This window comes from Mycothermus thermophilus (genome assembly GCF_041956435.1).
Source record: "Mycothermus thermophilus strain CBS 625.91 unplaced genomic scaffold VTJ04scaffold_8, whole genome shotgun sequence".
NCBI classification, from domain to species: Eukaryota; Fungi; Ascomycota; class Sordariomycetes; order Sordariales; family Chaetomiaceae; genus Mycothermus; species Mycothermus thermophilus.
Window position 1 is genome coordinate 738,753 of NW_027191434.1, and position 19,205 is coordinate 757,957.

The 19,205-nt window shown below is 58.9% G+C and overlaps 6 protein-coding genes across 6 annotated transcripts; 2 read left to right on the top strand and 4 right to left on the bottom strand.

Moving 5' to 3' along the window:
- Positions 1–226: 226 nt before the first annotated feature.
- VTJ04DRAFT_10765 (uncharacterized protein) lies at positions 227–4,818 on the bottom strand (the record flags this gene model as incomplete). The annotated part of the gene is made up of 2 exons (XM_069358539.1): positions 227–4,622; positions 4,688–4,818. The coding sequence occupies 2 exons, from the start codon at positions 4,816–4,818 to the stop codon at positions 227–229; spliced, it is 4,527 nt and encodes a 1,508-aa protein (XP_069214093.1).
- Positions 4,819–5,939: 1,121 nt separating this feature from the next.
- Positions 5,940–10,028, top strand: VTJ04DRAFT_10766 (uncharacterized protein; the record flags this gene model as incomplete). The annotated part of the gene is made up of 8 exons (XM_069358540.1): positions 5,940–5,969; positions 6,034–6,083; positions 6,142–6,569; positions 6,636–6,874; positions 6,942–7,159; positions 7,214–8,547; positions 8,607–9,715; positions 9,786–10,028. 8 exons carry the CDS (start codon positions 5,940–5,942, stop codon positions 10,026–10,028), a joined length of 3,651 nt encoding a protein of 1,216 aa, XP_069214094.1.
- A 4-nt stretch (positions 10,029–10,032) lies between these two features.
- VTJ04DRAFT_10767 (uncharacterized protein) lies at positions 10,033–10,491 on the bottom strand (the record flags this gene model as incomplete). The annotated part of the gene is made up of 2 exons (XM_069358541.1): positions 10,033–10,173; positions 10,228–10,491. 2 exons carry the CDS (start codon positions 10,489–10,491, stop codon positions 10,033–10,035), a joined length of 405 nt encoding a protein of 134 aa, XP_069214095.1.
- Positions 10,492–10,995: 504 nt separating this feature from the next.
- Positions 10,996–11,980, bottom strand: VTJ04DRAFT_10768 (uncharacterized protein; the record flags this gene model as incomplete). Its single annotated transcript, XM_069358542.1, has 2 exons — positions 10,996–11,346; positions 11,414–11,980. The coding sequence occupies 2 exons, from the start codon at positions 11,978–11,980 to the stop codon at positions 10,996–10,998; spliced, it is 918 nt and encodes a 305-aa protein (XP_069214096.1).
- A 3,193-nt stretch (positions 11,981–15,173) lies between these two features.
- On the top strand, positions 15,174–18,270 carry VTJ04DRAFT_10769 (uncharacterized protein; the record flags this gene model as incomplete). Its single annotated transcript, XM_069358543.1, has 5 exons — positions 15,174–15,250; positions 15,433–15,531; positions 15,695–17,013; positions 17,074–18,176; positions 18,259–18,270. 5 exons carry the CDS (start codon positions 15,174–15,176, stop codon positions 18,268–18,270), a joined length of 2,610 nt encoding a protein of 869 aa, XP_069214097.1.
- Positions 18,271–18,358: 88 nt separating this feature from the next.
- Positions 18,359–18,808, bottom strand: VTJ04DRAFT_10770 (uncharacterized protein; the record flags this gene model as incomplete). Its single annotated transcript, XM_069358545.1, has 2 exons — positions 18,359–18,670; positions 18,776–18,808. 2 exons carry the CDS (start codon positions 18,806–18,808, stop codon positions 18,359–18,361), a joined length of 345 nt encoding a protein of 114 aa, XP_069214098.1.
- Between the last annotated feature and the right edge of the window lie 397 nt (positions 18,809–19,205).

The following is a 19,205-nucleotide window of genomic DNA, read 5'->3' on the forward strand; positions in this document are numbered from 1 at the left end:
ACCCTAGGTGCCCATACTCTCAAAATATGCTTGGACAAACCTTCAAAATGCTAGGTATTCAAGCTCTTCTGTGTCTCTCCTTACCAAACATGCCAATGCTCTTCCGCAAGGGCTCGTTGTTGAGGTCATCACCCGTTCATAGATCCACACCAACCAACCAACCCTTTTTCCCCTCCCATTTCCACGCCTCCCCGAGTACATACAATCCAACCCACTCCTTAGTGTTTTACAACTCATCCTTAACACTCGTCACCTCTTCCTTCTTCTCCGTCCTCGCCTCCGTCTCGCTCTCCTTCTCAACATCCAACGTCCTACTCTTCTCATTCCTCTCCTCCTCTTTCCCACCGTCCCTCACCTTCCTCGCCAACGCCGCGATCTCCTCATCATACACCGTCCACTCCGGCACCTGCCTCCTCGCGCGATCAAGCTTCGGCTCTTTCGTCTGGGGGTTATTGCACAAATCGATCGTCTTGGCATCCTTCAATGTCTCGTCGCTGCACCACGTTTCGCACCACAACCACTCCTGCGGCAGGCTGTGAATCGGGATCTGGAACTGCATGTGGTTGGGTAAATCCTGGTCAAGATTCGCCAGACTTCCCGGGTCGGCCGAGAGCGAGTGATACGTCTGACGCAGGCGGTCTCCCGCTGCCAGTTCGCGGAAGCGGCGAAGGTCAACGACGTAGAGCGCGCTGATGTGGTATGGCAAACCTTTCAGGTAGTTGGCCCAGTATCCCGTCTTCCAGAAGCGGAAGCCTTCCATTTCCGTGCGGGAATCGCACATGGGAGTAAAACCGTACGGCGCGCCTTCGAGGTCGAGCGAGACGAGCTCGTACATGTCGGTGCGGACGATCTGGTCGGCGTCGACAAAGATGACCTTGTCGAGGCTGAGCGGGAAGAGCACGTCAAGGAAGAGGATCTTGTAGCCCCAGATCTCGCGCTGTTTTTCCTTTTGCTGGCGCAGCCAGTGTGGCCACTTGTAGGTGACCATTTCGTAGGTGAAGTTGTACTGCTTGGCGAGGTGCGGGATGAAGTCCTTGAAGGAGGGCGACAGGAACTGCTCGATGAACCAGAACTTGACCGTGTGGTTGGTGTGTTTCAAAACCGACACCATCATGATGTTGAGCATGCGCTCGTACAGGTGGCCCGAGGCGACCGAGAAGATGTTGATGTCGGCGTGCTCGGTCTTGGGTTCGGCGGGCTTGTCTTCAGCCTTCTCGCCGCCACCACCAAAGAACTTTTGCGCAAAGTTGAGCCCCTTGGACATGATACCCGCGGCGCCAGATTTCGAGCCGTCACCCTCCTTGCCGCTGCCGTCCTCCAGCACATCCTCCTCCTCCATGCCCGAGTTCCTGGTCAGTCTCGGGTACAGCGTCAAGCCCTGGAAATCCATCAGCGCCACCTCGCTGGTCTCATCCCCCGCGACGGGCGTCCAACCCTGGGCTCCAACGCTCTCGATCCAGAAGATCTCCTGACTCCGCCCTTCCTTGAGGCGGATGTTGTAGACACCCGGGTTCGCCTTGAACTGGAAGTAGCCCAAGTTGGCCATGATGATGGTGTCCCCCGCGAGCGGGTTGGCGTCCGTGCCCAAGACCAGCTGGACACCCCGTGGCGGCGCGCCCGACGGCACCTCGCGCGAGTGGCCCTCGATGAGGATATGCTCCAGCTCGTAGACCGCCTCGACCCGGTCGGTGCCGCGGCGAGCTTTGATGTCCTTGATGCGCAGGTTATCCAAGTCGTCCACCGAGACCTTGCTCGTCACGAGCCAGGCAGGAGGCACATCCATGCCGGCCACCAGCAGGGTATCCTGCGGCACGCCATCAAAGTTGGCCGACAGGGCGCTGACCTTGCCGTCCTCGTCAAAGCTCGGCGCAGATTCGAGCACGTAGCGGTAGAACCGCTTGACGGGCAGCTCCTGCACCTCGTTGGCCGGGTTGAGGAACACCTGGACATGCACGCCCTCGAGCTCCGACAGCACCTTGAGCACCGCGGCCCACTTCTGGCCCAGCTCGCTGGCAGGGTTGATGGCGGCCACGAAGAAAATGCTGGCCGTCTCCGGGTCGCTTCCGGCGCTGAAGGAGGTGTGGTTGGACTGCCACTGACGGAAGGCGGAGGTGCGGATGGACTGGGCCGAGTCGAAGATGCCCTGGGGCAGGTCCGAGATGCCGGAGAGGGCGGTGATGGAGGTCAGTTTGGCCGCCGCCAGGGGGCTCGAGACTTTCTCGATCAGCCCGAGGTCGGTGAGCGCCGAATAGACGGGGTGGATGCGGGTCTCCTTCTCGGCCTCGAAGAGGGCTTGGAAGTCTTCGGTGACGAAGTCTTCGGCCTTCTTGATCGGGCCAACCAGGCGGCCGTTGATGATGACGGCGTTGTCGCCTTCCTTGAGCTTGGCGTCGGCCAGGAAGCCACGGAGGCCGGAGTTGTAAGCATAGTCGTATTCGGCTTCGACGGGGGTCTCGATGATGGTCTCGAGGTCAGAAAGGCGCTGGATGTCCCTCAGCTTGGCTTCGTTGGCCTTGAGGCGCTTCAGAGGGATCGAGGGCCAGCGCTCGTAAACGTTCAATGGGTTGCTGACAATATCCAATCGCACACCCGGGTTTTCGGCGCGGAACTTGAGCGCGAAGTACAGCAGCTTCTGTCCATCCACGGCATTCAGATCAACAACCACAGTCACGACCGCCCAGTCCTCCTTGGCCGTCCCCTCGTCCGCCTCAATGACGGGCGCTTGGCCAAGAATGTCCGGATGCTCCGTGTACAGCTTGTTGACGTTCAGGAAGACGGGTTCCTTGCCATCCTCGGGGAAAATATGCATGTTCCGCCTCTTAAGGGCACCCTTGAGGAACCTTCCGGGGACCCAAACGGCGTCATTGATCTGGCCGAAGTAGGCCGCATGCTGAAGCGACTGCAGATCCTGTATCATCTTCCCATTCATGACCCGCAGCCACAAGGGATCGCGCGGAATGGCAAAGCCGTCAAAAAACACGGTAGGGACCTCCCCGCCGGCGCGCAGTCGCTCGACCCAGTGCTTGGCCAGGTGGATTTGCTGCTCGTAATTCTCTGATGTGAAGATGTCCTTGAAGGCCAGGGCTTCCGACTCGGGGCGGAGAGGACGGTCCTTGATGGCCGCATTGAAGAGACCTTCGTCGGGACGCTCCCATTTCTTGGTCTCTAGGGCTTGTTCCAGGTAGCCAGTGGCGGCGGCAAGGCCGTAGTTCTCGAGGAGGTAGTAGATCAGCTTGGCCTGCTCGATGGCCTCGCCAGTCGGGGTGAGCGGGACCAGGCCCATACGGACAGGAATGAGGCGCTTGATGAAGGCCAGCAGCTGGCTGACAAGCTGAAGATCCTCCTGCTTGGTGAAGTCGACCGGGACGACGAGGTTGAAAATATCCTTCTTAATTCGAGGAAAACTCTCGAACTGCTCAATGACGGCAAAAATGCTCGGCGCAAAGTCCTCGTACCGCTTGTCCTTCTCGAGATTGTTCAGCCAGATGATGACGCGGCCCTGCTCGATCTCATCGCGCCAGTCGAAACGGCGATCCTCGTCATTCCCAGATCGCCCGCGCGCCACCTCCCTATGGCCCATCAAGTCCACGGCTTGCTTGCCGGTGAGCCCGAGGTCGGAGGCGCCCTTCATCAGCTTTCTCTCCTGCTTGAGCAGCTGGATCAGGCCGAAGGGCTGGATTTGGCGGTCGATGAGCTGGACACCGTTCATCCACAACACGTTCCTGCCGTCGGGAACCAGGATGCGGCGGTTGTCTTCGTGCTCCTCCAGGAAGGAGGTTGAGACGTTGTGGGAGACGAGAGAGGTCGAGAGCTTGGGGAAGTCCTGGCTCAGCTTGATGAGGGTATCGAAAGGGGACTCGCTTTGCATGATGTAGGAGGCAGCCTTGAGACCGATGGGGGCGAGATCGGATTTCTCCAGGGGCTTAATGTCGGTGATCTCATCCTCCTCGTCCAACACGGCCTCGGGTGAGCCGATGGGCTTTTGAGCGTCATCGGACGGGGTCTTGGCGGCACCCGTATCGCGGTCGTCGATGACGATGTAGTCGGTCTTCTTGAGCGTGAGCTCGACTCCATAGCCGTTGACCGAGAGGGGCTCCGAGGGGTGCGCCGGGCTACGCTTGTATCGGAGCCTGTAGCTTGCTTGGCCATTGCGGACCAGTTTCATGGCGACTTTATGGTAGGCACCAAACTCGGGAGAGGTGATGTCGGCGTAGAGGATAAGTTCGCTGCCGCCAGAGCCCAGTTTGCGGTCGAAAGGCAATGTCCGTTCTTGGTTTCTCCTCCTGATCTTCAGATGGGGCTCCTGTGCGGTCGGCGAGCAGAATTGATACCCGTCCATATACAACCACTGGGCACATTTGGTCTGGTCTCCGAATAGCAATGGCTCGACACCGCTGGCGTAGTACTGGTAGTGTGCTTCAATCCGCGGCGCCGCGGTGTGCAATGAGAGGGACAGCTTGAACATGGACAAGGCCTCGGGGTTCATGTGGCCGTCCTCGGCCAACACCTCGACGAACTTTTCGTACAGGGCCTTGTCCGTCTTGGCCTTAGCAAAGTGGCCCTTTGCGATGCGGTCGAGGAGGGAGAAGTAGACGGTGGCATTGTCGGCAGCGGCTGTTTCTCTGGAATCCTAGGTGTGAGCCAATACGATACGGTGCCTAGACAGAGAGGACATGCGACCACCTACAAGAGCTCAACCAGGTATGGAGGTGACGGGAAGGCCGCCTTCAAAGCGACATTTACTGAGGGCTTAGCAGCAGCCAGACCAGCAAGACCGAGGAGCGCAATGCCCCACGGGAGCTGGGAGAATTGGACCATAATGCCCAGAGGCGCCCGAGGGCGGTCCTACACAGTAGGGGCCCGGGTTATGTTGAGGTCAGGTACTAGTAGTAAGGCTGCGGAAACGGGCTCGAGATGGACGCTCAGGCCGGGCAAGACAAGGCCAATGGCTTGAGAGTTGGAGAATGCTGGCAGTATTGCGGTGCCAGACGCAAGAGTGGCTGTAGTCTTGATGTCAATGTTATTGCCACGCTGGCAGTTCGGGATGTCGGCGCCGAAGTTCTGCTTGGAGCATGTGGCTGTCACGGCGATTTAGGTGTTAGTTGGGTTACTGGTCCCAGATTTCCGGGACCCCACGGCAAAGACGAACGGTAGGTATATATCCGAGTCCTCGGGAGAGCAGTGCGCCGGCGCAAGATTCGAAACCCCGAGAGTGTCCAGGAGGGCCAGCTTCTCTTGTCTCGGGCTGTTGTTCGGTCCAAGTCCTCTCCCTTGCCGCAGCTCTCTCTGGTGCCGGAGCTGCGCTACCTAGTGTACGACGTCGCCGTTGTGCTGGGCGAAGAGCCAGCTTTCAGTTGAGTCTGGCCAATCAGTGCCCTGTTCCAGCACCCTGTCCAGGGGCTGCTCCCCCGCCAGAAGCTCAACGTCAGAGGTCCAGAGGGGCAGAGTGGGTCTTACAAGACTCCAATTCTATTGGCCAGACATACAGTTGTGGGCCCGGAAAATTGAATGTGCGAAGGAAATGGCAGTGCCCACGCAGTTGCAGTCAGTGCCTGAGGCTCGAATGGGTCCATTCGGTTCCTCCACATCTCGCATTGTGAGATGCCACGCTTCCAAGTCCCAATCCCAAGTCCCAAGTCCCAAGTCCCGACCCCATGCTTGTGCTTGTCCTGCCTTGACGACGCCGGATCACAGGCCAGGTCAGGGACGACGACAACAACATTAGCCCACGCGGCTGGCAGCCGACCCTCCGACCCCTCCGTTATTATCCATCCAGCCCCGAACTGGTGGATTCTCTGTTGCGACCAGAACCACACCGTCCCCTCCCACCTTACTACCATCACCGACTCCTGGTGTGCATAGTATCCTCCCGAGCAGTGACCTGATTCCCGCCCAAGCTTGACCCAGAGCCATCCACGGCTCGGGACCCGTCAGCCAAAATGCAGTCCTCCTCGGGAATGCTCACCAAGGTCCGTTGCCGGCTGCTTAGTGACTGAGTGATGAACCCTCCCCGCTGACCCTCCCGGCCTCCAGTTCGAGTCCAAGTCGTCTCGCGCAAAAGGCATTGCCTTCCACCCGAAACGGTCCGTCGCCGCTCCGATCCCGACCTGACCTTTCCTCTCGAGACTGACCCTCCTCCAGACCATGGATCCTCGTCTCTCTCCACTCTTCCACCATCCAGCTCTGGGACTACCGCATGGGCACCCTCATTGACCGCTTCGAGGAGCATGATGGTCCCGTCCGCGGTATCGACTTCCACAAGACCCAGCCGCTGTTCGTGTCTGGCGGTGACGACTACAAGATCAAGGTGTGGTCCTACCAGACCCGCCGCTGCCTCTTCACCCTCAACGGCCACCTCGACTACGTCCGCACCGTCTTCTTCCACCACGAGCTCCCCTGGATTGTCAGCGCCAGCGATGACCAGACCATTCGGATATGGAACTGGCAGAACCGCTCTCTGCTGTGCACCATGACCGGCCACAACCACTACGCTATGTGCGCCCAGTTCCACCCCAAGGAGGATTTGGTTGTCTCGGCCTCGCTGGATCAGACGGTGCGCGTCTGGGACAGTACGTTATAACCCCTGACCGCCTGACATTGACCGGCTAGAGCTGGATCTTTGCTGACCCGTACAGTTTCCGGTCTGCGCAAGAAGCACTCCGCTCCGACCTCGCTGTCCTACGAGGACCAAATGGCCCGCGCCAATCGCGATCAGACCGACATGTTTGGAAACACCGATGCCGTCGTCAAGTTTGTGCTCGAGGGCCATGATCGCGGTGTCAATTGGGTCGCCTTCCACCCCACCATGCCGCTGATCGTCTCGGCCGGCGATGACCGCCTGATCAAGCTGTGGCGCATGAGCGAGACCAAGGCTGTACGTCTCTTTGGAGTCCCTGTGAATGTCCCAGATTCCTGCTGACAGACACTCTCTTCTTCTGCAGTGGGAGGTTGATACCTGCCGCGGTCACTTCCAGAACGCCAGCGGCTGCTTGTTCCACCCCCACCAGGACCTGATCCTGTCTGCCGGCGAGGACAAGACCATTCGTGTCTGGGATCTGAACAAGCGCACCCTTGTCCACACCTTCAAGCGCGAGAACGACCGCTTCTGGGTCATCGCCGCCCACCCTGAGATTAACTTGTTCGCCGCGGGTCATGACAAGTAAGTCATGCTCATTATTTGCCCCTACAGTCTTCGGGTACTAACCCCAAGCAGCGGTGTCATGGTGTTCAAGCTCGAGCGCGAGAGGCCCGCCCACGCCGTCTACCAAAACAACTTGTTCTTCATCACCAAGGACAAGTGCGTCAAGTCGTACGACTTCCAAAAGAACGTCGAGTCGCCTACCCTCCTCTCCCTCAAGAAGTTGGGCAGCCCCTGGGTCCCCCCTCGCACTCTGTCGTACAACCCCGCCGAGCGCTCCGTCCTGGTCACCTCGCCTGCCGATGGCGGCACATACGAGCTGGTCAGCCTGCCGCGGGACGGCTCCGGCGCCATCGAGCCCACCGAGTCTAAGCGCGGCCAGGGCAACTCGGCCATCTTCATCGCGCGCAACCGGTTCGCCGTCCTCAACACGTCCACCCAAACCATCGACATCAAGGACCTGAGCAACAACACGACGAGGTCATTCAAGCCGCCCCACGGCACCACCGACATCTACTTCGGCGGCACCGGTAACCTCCTCATCATCACCCCGACTGCTGTCCACCTCTACGACGTCCAGCAAAAGAAGACAACTGCCGAGCTGGCAGTGAACGGCGTCAAGTATGTCGTGTGGTCCAACGATGGTCTCTATGCCGCCCTCCTCAGCAAGCACAACGTCACCATCGTCACCAAGACCCTCGAGCAGGTCAGCACTCTCCACGAGACGATCCGCATCAAGAGCGCTACCTGGGATGACGCGGGTGTCCTGCTGTACTCGACCCTGAACCATGTCAAGTACACCCTCCTCAACGGCGACAACGGCATTGTCCGCACCCTGGACCAGACCGTTTACCTGGTTCGTGTCAAGGGCCGCAACGTCTACTGCCTCGACCGGTCCGCCAAGCCGCGCATCCTCCAGATCGACCCCACCGAGTACCGCTTCAAGCTCGCCCTCGTCAAGCGCAACTACGAGGAGATGTTGCACATCATCCAGACGTCAAGCCTGGTCGGCCAGTCCATCATCGCCTATCTGCAGAAGAAGGGTTACCCCGAGATCGCTCTCCAGTTCGTGCAAGACCCTGCGACACGGTTCGAGCTGGCCATCGAGTGCGGTAACTTGGATGTCGCCGTCGAGGTGGCCAAGCAGTTGGATCGCCCCAAGCTTTGGACTCGCCTGAGCACCGAGGCCCTTGCCCACGGCAACCACTCCATTGTCGAAATGTGCTACCAGAAGCTCAAGCACTTCGACAAGCTTTCGTTCCTGTACCTCACCACCGGCGATAACTCCAAGTTGTCTAGGATGGCCAAGATTGCCGAGCACCGGGGCGATTTCACTTCCCGGTTCCAGAATGCCTTGTATCTGGGCGAGGTCGAAGACAGGATCCAGATGTTCAAGGAGATCGATTTGTGTATGTTTGATTCCAAGTTATTTTTGATTCGTCTTGTTGACTGCTGCTGACTTTCGCAGATCCCTTGGCGTACATGACGGCCAAGGCCAACGGCCTGGAGGAGGAGGCCCAATCCATCCTCGAGGCGACCGGCCTTACAGAGGATCAGCTCAACCTCCCGACCTTCGGCCAGCCATTGACTCCTCCCAAGCCCGTGGTGCCGACGTTCCAGGCCAACTGGCCGACCAAAGCCACCTCCCAGTCCTTCTTCGAGAAGGCCCTGCTCGGCCAGATGGAGGGTCTCTCATTAGAAGAGGAACCCGCTGCCGCCAACGGCGAAGCCGAGGAAGAAGGGGCGGCGAAGCGCGATCTCGCCGAGGCCGAAGAGGAGGAGGACGCCGCCGGCTGGGACATGGGCGACGACATTGTTGCCGAAGTCGAGGAGGGCTTCGTCAGCGTCGAGAATGCAGAGTCTGCAACGGGTCCGGCCAGCTCCGAGGCCGATCTGTGGGCGCGCAACTCGCCTCTCGCCGTCGACCACGTTGCCGGTGGCTCCTTCGAGACGGCCATGCAGCTCCTCAACCGCCAGGTTGGCGCCGTCAACTTCGCTCCTCTCAAGCCCCGCTTCCTCGAGGTCTACTCGGCCTCCAAGACTTACCTGCCCGGTTCTCCCGGCCTTCCGCCACTGATCAACTATGTCCGCCGTACGGTCGAGGAGACTGACCCCCGCAAGGTCCTTCCCATCATTCCCCGCGACCTGGAGTATCTTGCCCAGCACGACCTGCAGCGCGGGTTCGAGTGCATGAAGGCCAACAAGCTGGAGGACGGCGTCAAGATCTTCAAGGGCATCCTGCACGCCGTGCTGGTCAACGCCGTCGGCAGCGAGGCGGAGGTGGCCGACGCGAAGAAGCTTATCGCGTCAGCTTCGGAATACGTCGTGGCCATGAGCATCGAGCTGGCCCGCCGCGCTCTGGGCGACCCGGCGACGGTTGCCAAGGACCCCAAGCTGCTCAAGCGCAGCCTCGAGCTGTCGGCGTACTTTACGATTCCCAAGATCGAAGTGCCCCATCGCCAGCTCGCGTTGCTCAGCGCCATGAACCTGGCCATGCGCGCCAAGAATTACAACTCGGCGCTGAGCTTTGCGAATAGGATATTGGCGAACGGAGGGGCGAGTAAGATTCTTGAGACTGTATGTCTATCCTTTCCTTTCCTCCCATCCGACCTACCAGCCATAAACTAACCTGATGCGTGTGTAACAGGCCCGCAAGACCAAAGCCCAATGCGAACGCAACCCCAACGATGCGGTCGAGATCGAGTTTGACCAGTTTGCCGAGTTCGAGGTGTGCGCCGCCAGCCACACGCCCATCTACTCGGGCTCGGCGTTCGAGGAGTGCGCGTTCGACGGCGCCAAGTACCACCCCAAGTACAAGGGCACCGTGTGCGTCGTGTGCGAGGTGTGCGAGGTCGGCAAGCATGGCAGCGGGTTGAAGCTTTTTGCTTGATTGGTCAAGCGTTGGCTCGCATGGGGGACCTCATGTCGTGGTTCAACGGTGGTGAGGAGGTAGTTGGGTGGTGATGTGTGTGGTGTGGTGTGGGAATATGACGGGCTAAGGGAGAGTAGAGAGAGTGGGAGAGAAAGTGGCAGGGCTTCAAAGAAAAAGATGTTTATTTGGGGCCGCGGGAGGCAAATATATTTAATACTTGCTTCCTAGTTAGCCAGCTGAGGTAAGAATTCAAGTCGGGGTTGTTGTTATGATGATGTGTGGGATGTGGCAGGCGAGGCGGGTTGTTGTGTGGTACTTGAGTACGAGTAGATGGAGCGAGAGTATGAAGTAGGGACGTGATGAATGAGAGAGGGTGTGTGGTCGGCTGTTGCAAAAGAAATGAAGGATTGTCCTGAACGTGTTTCCGGCTACATGTTTTGTGTCTCAACTTTGTGCGTATTATAGGTATAACGGAGAGCATCAGACACAACACCAAGCAACCATGCTAATCATGATTTGATTATGGCGTGCGTACGTGGTAGTGTCCTGACGGAATCTATTTCTCTCCAGCATCCATGTTTATCGGTGATGGGCGCCTGGCGAGGCGAAGGAGTAAGTAAGGCTTGGGGAGTTGGAGGGCCTCTAGCATCCAGATGGTAAAGAAAAAGAGATACACAACACAAACAACCGTTTCTATCATCAGCGTCAACACCGCTGCTGCTGCTTCTTCTCCACCTCATGACCATTTCCGATGGGCCCATCTACCTGCCGCTGCCGAGCACCTTCGTCGGCAGGATATCTAGATAGATAGCTAGGTGTGGCGGCATCCCTTAGGCCCAAACCTCATTCATTCCTCCCTGGTACCTTACCCACACCCTCTCGGCAGGCTAAGGGAGGTAGGCAAGGCAGTAAAGTAGTACATGCAGGACACAACCGCCCCTCTCTCCTCTGCTCCCTTTGCGCGAGAAGAAAACAGAGAACCACCTTAAACAATCGTCTCCAATTGCCTCGCATACCTCAGGGTATTCTCAATCACCTGCAAACTCAACTCCTTTTCTCCCTCCTTGTCCGCACCAAAACCACCAGACGTAGCCGCGGGGTCGAGAAGGCCCTCTTCGCCGACCAAGCCGAGACCGGTCGCACCACCAGAGGTGGAAGAAGAGGAGGGGAAGTAGATGGTCCCGTCCTTGACGATCCAGCCGCGGGCGCGGGCGAAATCGACCACGGCGCCCTCGGAGTCGAGGAAGAGAAGGGACTTGGTGGAGGCGAGAGGGAGGGAGGGGTAGGCGCGCTCGGAGGAGGAGGCGATTTCGGAGCGGATTTGGGAGGTGAGGATCTAGATTTTGGGGGGAGGGTACAGTCAGTATCGTGTCTGATGTGTAAAACAAAAGCGAATAACTCACCTCGGAAAACATGCCAAACTCCTCGCACGGCACCTCGCCCTTCTTCATCGCCTTCCACACCCGATCGTAACTCCCCTCCATCAACCACCGCTCCAGCTTGATGGGATACCCCAGATACCGATCGCTCTCGACCTTCTCCAGCCCGCCATCCCCGCTGCTCGCGGCCAGCGCCTCCAGCTCCGAGTGGAACTCGCCGTAGCTGCCCTGCGTCAGCAGCAGCAGCAGGTACAGTGCCGTGATCTTGTTCCTCTCGCCAGCGGCGGCATTGTTGTTACCGTTGCTGTTGGGCGCCCAGCGCTGCAGCTCGTAAAATGGCCGCAGCTGGGCCACGTAGCGGGTGAAGGCGGGCGCGTCCTTGGCGCGGATGCTGGCCAGCGCGCCCTGCTCGTAGACATCGCGGGCGAGGGCGAGGAGGGCGGGAGGGGTGGAGGGCGTGGGAGTCAAGGCGTTGAGCTGGAGGAGGAGAAGCTTGGCTTTGGAGAGGAGGGGAGGGGCTTGGGAGAGGTGCCCTGTCGCGACGGCGGTTTTGAGGGATTTGACGAGGTTTTGGAGTTCGCGTTCGGCCATTTTGGGGCTTCTGGCTTTTTATGTCTTTCGGGTGGTTGGATGGATGATGGTGACGACGGGAGGTTGTCGTCGGTGATGGAAGTCAGGGAACGGAGGGGTTGGGTGTTGTTGGTTTCGGGGTTGCTGGAGGAGATTATTTGGCCGACGATGCCCGTCAATCCGGTCGATTTCGATTGCGACGATAATGGGGATGTGGCGGTCGGTCGGGGTCGTGGCGGAGTCGGTGTTGACAGAGAATGGATTGTGATGTTCGCTGTCTGGAGTTGCGGCTGCCCAGAACAGCCCAGAGCTGATGGCACCTGAAGCCAAGCACTGTGTCTGCAGGCTGAAAGGCTGACGTCGTCAGGCCTGCCCAGTTCCAGGGTTGGGGTTGTGAGAGGGGTCTTGGCATGGCTGGCCCAAGTGCCGGCGGTCGGGTGGGGCCTTTGCCTTGCAGCAATGCCCAAACAGGCAATTCCAGTTCCATCTCTCTTCAACACTCTACAAGATCCATCGCTAACGACGGGGCAGTTGTAACAATTCTGCTTGGGTTATGAGACTCCGCATATGTCCACCAGCTGCTACTAATTTTATCAATTGTTTCCTTCTCTCCCACGCAGTGCTTCTTCTTTTTGGCAAGGTCGAGCACAGCCCAAGCCATTAAGTAACGCTTCTTTGTCGCAACCAACGGCATGGCGAGGCGGCAGCGTCTCAGCCACCGCCTCGTCGCTTCAGCTCCACCTTGGACGACCATAGTCCCGGCTCTCGCATGCGCTTCTTCTCCTCCTACAGCTATGACTGCGATATTGCCGGGGTTTAACGTGACGCGGTGCTGCAGTCTCTGGGGAGCTGTCACGGCGCCAAAAGGTATCTGTAACTCTGAGGAGGGGAAATCTGCCTCTTCCTCTCCTGCAATCACCGACTTCCGGCCATGGCACATGGCATCATGATGCCATGGGAATGGGACTTGGTGGTTCGCATTCGGTTCTCTGGGCAAGCTTGAGCTGAGAGCTTCGGTGTGGCTAGGGAAGTATGGTGCCAACAACAGCCCGGCCTCATGGGAGGGAGGCAGGCCATGATGGACTGTTGGGCGCCTGATCAAGACCCAAGGAGGAATCGCTTGAGGAGCCGAGTTGAGCAGGCGATGCGCTCTGTTGGACGACAGAATCCTCAGATGATAGTTAGGTACAGGGGGACATGTCCTACGGAGCAATACCTGGGTCAAATCTTGCAGGTTGTTGGCTGGATGTAGTGTAGGACACTCCAGGAACCCCAACCCACGGACGCCAACAGGAGTAGAATCCCGTTTGTTGGACGGCGTGGATGGATATTTGAGGCCCAAGATACCCCTCCTCCTGTTGGAGGTCATCCATGATTCCTTTTTGTGCTATTCCTTCTGAAGCCACAGCACAGCCTGCTCTAGTCGCTCTGCTGCCCAACTGACAGATCTCTGTCTGCGAACAATAAAACGACTTTGCAGCCATTCTCGGACCACTTAAGAGACCTCTTGAATATTTTTTTTTCTTGACCCGTTCCTCATTTTCCTTTCTTTATACAGGTATTGTTTTCTCTGTTTGTTTCCACTTCTTAGTCGGTGGAACAAACAAGCAAGTCGAGAAACATGTTCTGACCTGCGAACTCCTCAACCAACAAACACGACACCATCCCAACAACATCCTCACCCGACTCCCACGACTCCTTCGATACCACGCTGCATCAACCATGACGACTGTCCAGGCCTATCGCCCGTTCAACGGGCATGACCCTCTACGGAGTTCGGACAGTTCATCCCAAACGTCAACTGGGGACAGTAAGGACGCCAAGGTTCCCAAGGTTGCAACTGAGGACGACTATGACTGGTTAGGTACGTCATGAATTTGTTTACTGAAGAGTATTATCGTTCGTTCTATTTCAGGAACGCGGCCTTCAAACATGCCCATCCCGTCGGTGTCGGTGCCGTGGTTGGGTTGTCTGTATGCAGTCATGGATTCAGGGACCAGGGATTCAAAGAGATCGAAAGGCCCGCGTCAACCCGGAACCAGAGCGGGGAATCGTCCGGCGCTGCGGGACCTGGACGGAAGCGCCAAGGAGGGGCAGACGGGCAGTGCAGGCGCAAGAGCTTCATGCAAGGCCGAGGGAAGGGCGCTGGCTGTTTGCTGGGTCGGATCAAGTGCAAGAAGGGAGAGACGAGACGACAAGCTGAACTTTTGTTCTCTATTCTTCTCGTCTTCAACTCACTCCGGTCGGGAGGAACTCCATCAGTCAGCCCATCCAATCTCCCCCTCATCTCATCTCCTGAGCCGACAACCAGCAACTCGTCCAGCCTTTTGCTGCCGTCACCGTTCCACATCAGCTTGACTTTCCCGTGTCGACGCTCTGCAACGCCGCATTTCAGCTGATTACTACTACTGTGTACTACCAGCTCCACGCACTGCAACACAGCAACAACTCTGCCGTCCTCTCAGGGGCATATCAGTTTGTCTGCCGTCAGCAACGACAGGAACACGACAGCCGCGCCATCAGCAGAGGGAGTCGTAGGATCCGCCGCATCGGCAGCACCGGACTCATCTTTCCGAGTGCCTACGCTTGACTCAACTCATCCCTCAAGTGCGTCGTCAGCTCATCTTTCTCAACCAGCACAACCCCGGCAGGACATCAACAACAATCCTCCGAGTTTGCTGTCGTCAACACAGTCGTCAACGGTCGTTGTTGTTTGTTTGTCAAGTCCAACTCAGACCTGCTGCGGCTGTTCATTCTTCAGCCCTCTCGCTTCCAGACTCCAACTTGTCGCGGGTCAACTTCAAAGAAGCACCCCATCGCGGCGCGGCGCGCGGCCTCAACCCTCTTGGCGCCCCTCTCTAAGCCTCTCCCTGAGCCTCTCCCTGCGCGTCCTCGCTCCCTGGCCTGGCCTGCCTGGCCCGGACTCGGCTCTGCTTCTTTTCCCCTCTCCCCGCCATCCACTACATTTCCCCCTCGGGGAAGCGGGGGGAAACCCAAAAAATAAAGGGGAAGAAGAAAAATAACAGAGGGCCAATTTCACGATCCCCAACCCGCGGGATTTGACTGCATCAGGCATCATAGTTCCTGAAGCTTAATTTTTTTTAGTTGCCGCTTATTTATTTTTCTTGCCTGCTGGCTTACTAACCTCCCTCGGTGCTTTTGCTCTGAGTTCCATGCAGGCCCGCGTCTCTTCTCCAACGACGATTCACCCACCATGTCGTTTGGCGCAACTTTCATCCCGGGGCAAGATGACTACTACATGCCCGAGGTCATCGCCCCGTCACCGCAGCGGTGAGTGGCCCTCCTCCTTTGGATCCAACATTCGCCCCCTCCAACGCACCTCCGGAACGCGCCGCCGATCTGTGCCTGAGAAAACGACACGAGGCTGGCTGGCCGTTCGGGCTGGGCTGCATCCAGGTGGAGATGGAGAGACGGACAGACAACCACTGACGCCCAGTTGGGTCTTCGTGCAGGGTAATGCCCGAGGTGCCCCAGAACATGCAAGAAGACATTCAACGTCTGGAATCCCAAGCTCGCAACAACGACGCCAACGGCAGGTCCGACGACAAGTCGTGAGTGTCTTACTTTCTTCTTGTCCCTGTCTCTCTCCCTCCCCCTAGCTAGGGTTGAAGAGCTGCCCGCTGCCAACCCCCTATAACATCCATGATTGGACCTGTCGTCGTCCACCTGGTGGATCATAACGGCCCGGCGCTGACTTTCTTCCCGCTCCTCCAGCTTCCAAGCCTTCCAGACGCGCGGCGCCGACTCCTCCGCCATGGACGCCCCATCCTTCTCTCCCTTCCCCAAGGTCAAGGGGGAAAACATACCGCCGAGCGATGAAGAGAAAGAACAGATCCTGTGGCAGGCCCGCAACCTGGTCCTCCATTCCAATAATGTTAACATGCAGGTGACGTGGGCTCGCGACGTGCTCATCTGGGTCGAGATCGCCCAGGACGCCGCCGCCCGCGAGTGGAAGCGCGATGGCAAAGACCCCAAAGACCGCCCGGCCACCCCCAAGACGGAGCACGAGCTGCGCACCGACGCCATCAACATCATCGAGTACCTCGCCCAGCAAGACCACCCTGAGGCCACCTTTATGAAGGGCAAGTGGCTCGAGTTTGGCAAGTTCGGCTTCCGCGAGAACAAGCGCGAGGCCTACTCCCTCTACAAGAAGGCCGCCGAGATGGGCTACGGCCGCGCCGAGTACCGCATGGGCATGCTTTACGAAAACTCCAACGACATCCAGAATGCCATCAAGCACTACCTGCGCGGCGCCGAGACGGGAGACTCGGCCTCAAGCTACCGCCTCGGCATGATGCACCTGATGGGCCAGCACGGCTACCAGCGGGATTTCCTCGAGGCTCTCCGTCTGATCCAACACGCTGCCGACACGGCCGACGAGGACGCCCCACAGGGCGCCTACGTCTACGGCATGCTCATCGCCCGCGAGCTGCCCGACATCACCATGCCCGAGCACATCCTGCCGTATGACCTCCCCGTGGCCCGCCAGTACATCGAAAAGGCCGCCTATCTCAGCTTCGCCAAGGCCCAGCTCAAGATGGGCCAGGCCTACGAGTTGAGCCAGCTCGGGTGCGACTTCAACCCGGCCTATTCGCTGCACTACTACGGTCTCGCGTCGCGCCAGGGACAGCCCGAGGCGTCGTTGGGTGTCAGCCGGTGGTTCTTGTTCGGCTACGACGATTTGTTCCCCAAGAATGAGGCGTTGGCGTACAAGTACGCCATGGAGGCGGCCGTGGCCGGCCTGGCCACGGGAGAGTTTGCCATGGGTTACTATCACGAAATCGGCATCCACGTGGCCAAGAACATCAGCGAGGCGCGTCGGTGGTACGAGCTCGCCGCTGAGCACGGGAATAAGGATGCCAAGGACCGCCTGGAGCAGCTCAACCAGAGCAGGACCCTCACCAAGGCGGACCACGAAACGACCACCTTGACGAGGATCAAGTCCCAGCACGGCTCCATGCGCGGGAAACGCCCGGACAGGTTCAACAAGCCTGCCAACGTCATGCCCACTGTTACAGAGACCGACCCCAACGGTAGGTGTTTTCTGCGTTGTCTGCATTTAGCGACCCTCATGTGCTAACTGGAACAACCAGGCGCCGTGCAATTCCCCGATCCCACGCCCCGTCCGCCCGCGTTCACCGTCAAGCTTGACCCGTCCGCCATCCCCCCGGCCGGTGGCCCGGCCGCGCGCCCCAAGTCCGCCGCCCCCTACCCCGTCGAGGATTCCCAAGCACAACCTCCTCCCCTCAACGTCCGGCCACGTTCCGCTGCCCCATACCCCGAAGACGACATGCGCGGCCCAGGCGGTCCAGGCGGTCCAGGAGGCCGCGGTGGCGACCCGTACCTCAACCCCAACAATAATCGCCTCGGTGCGGCCCCGGTAGCCGACCGTCCGGGCTCGGCGTTCGGGATCCGTCCGCTTTCGTCCTCTGGTCCTATTGGCCCCGGCCCAGGCGGGCCGGATGGCAGAGGCAGGCCGGTGAGCAGCCAGCCCGGTTGGGGAGATGGCCAGCAGCGTCGGCCGAGCCCGGGTCCGCCGGGTCCCGGAGCGGGAAGAGGACAGTGGCAGGGCGGCCTTCCTGCAGGACCTGCGCCGCAGGGCAGGGGTGGGTATGGACCCGGTCCTGGCCCCGACGGGCCTGGCGGTCCGGGAGGAAGGGGCAAGCTGCAGAAACAGAATCCTCACGGCGGACCGACCCCGCCCGGAAGTGCTGGCCTCCCACCACCCGGCTATGGCCCGGGTTCGCCTGGGACTCCTGGCGGCCCTGGTGGTGGTCGCGGCGGACCGGGCTACGGCCCGGGTTATGGCCCCGGCGGCCCTGGTCCGGGCCTGCCTCCGTCGCCGAATATGAACGTCCGTCCCTCCGTGGCAAACCAGCAGGGAGGCAGGGGAGGCGGTCCGGGTCCGGGTCCCGGTCCGGGTCCGCAGCCCAGGCCGGGGTCGGCTGCTCCTCCCGGACCGCCCGGGCCGCAGGGACCTCCAGGACCGCAGGGAAGGCCGGGAGGGTCGAGCCCCGGGCCCGGCCCTGCTGGACCCGCCGGTCGGCCGCCTGCTGGTGGACAGCCTGGGTCGTCGCCTGGGCCGAAGCCGGGACAGCCGGGTAATTTGGTGCATCCGGACGGCAAGACGATGGGTCAGGGCCCGGCGACGTTTGAGGAGATGGGTATTCCGCAGGGGAAGAGCGAGAATGATTGTGTAAGTTTTTGTTTTCTTTTGTTTGCATCCTGTTGTAGCATTTGGTTTGGACCATGAGAAGTGGCTAACGGTGTTTGTGCAGGTGGTTATGTAATTGGCTCCCCGCGTCTCTCTCAAGGGAGACCAATCCGGCGAACGACCCTCCTCGTCCAGGTCTTTCCCTTTCCGAGCAGATGACCGACTTACAGGGACGCTGGATCCGTGTTCCCGGCCGAACGTACAGAGGCCGCCATGGCTGGCCTGACCACGGGAGAGAAAGGGGATGATTGCCTGGCAGTGGGGATTGCGAGATGATGGGGAAGAGGAAATGGACATGAGATGTTCCTGATCCTATTAGTGAGGGAATGGATGTTCTTTTCCCTGCTCTTATTATTTTTTTCTCCTTTTACATATTTGATCCGATCAAAGTGTTCTACATAGGCATCAAGGAGGGAGGTTAGCGTGCATTTCTGATGATTTTTTGTTTTGGACTTTTTGAGTAGTTTACGCGTTACCTAGATCTGGTTTAGGGTTGAGAATAAGATGGAGTTTGAAGGGCAGGTTATTTAATAGCGTCAGAACCTTGCTTGTGTCTGTCTGAATATTATTACCACAATCACGAAGGGGGGATAATTTTTTTCTCTCTTCTTCATTTTCTCCCTCATTCTATTATTATTATTATTTCTCCTACTCCGCCATGCCCTTGGTCAGGGCTCGTCGGTCCTTCTTCGGCTAGTATACAGGAAAACCGTGCCCGTAGGCCGGGTGAAAAACCTGTAACCCTCCTTTAGAACCACAGATATAGGAATCCAAAAAGCTACATAAGAAAAGGAAAAGAGTGGCTAGGCCAGTGCCGGCCTGGGGGCCCTCTGTGGCCCCCTGGCCAGTGCTAGCCCGGATCCTCCCCTAAGCCTAGGTCTAGCCTTGCGGCTAGCCTATACTCTGGGAGCCTCCCCGACTGTAGTAGCCAGTTCACCACCCCCTTTGCGAGCCTCTGGGCTCTGGCGCCCCTGCCACGCAGAACGTAGTAGAGGTCCAGGCGGGTCCGGA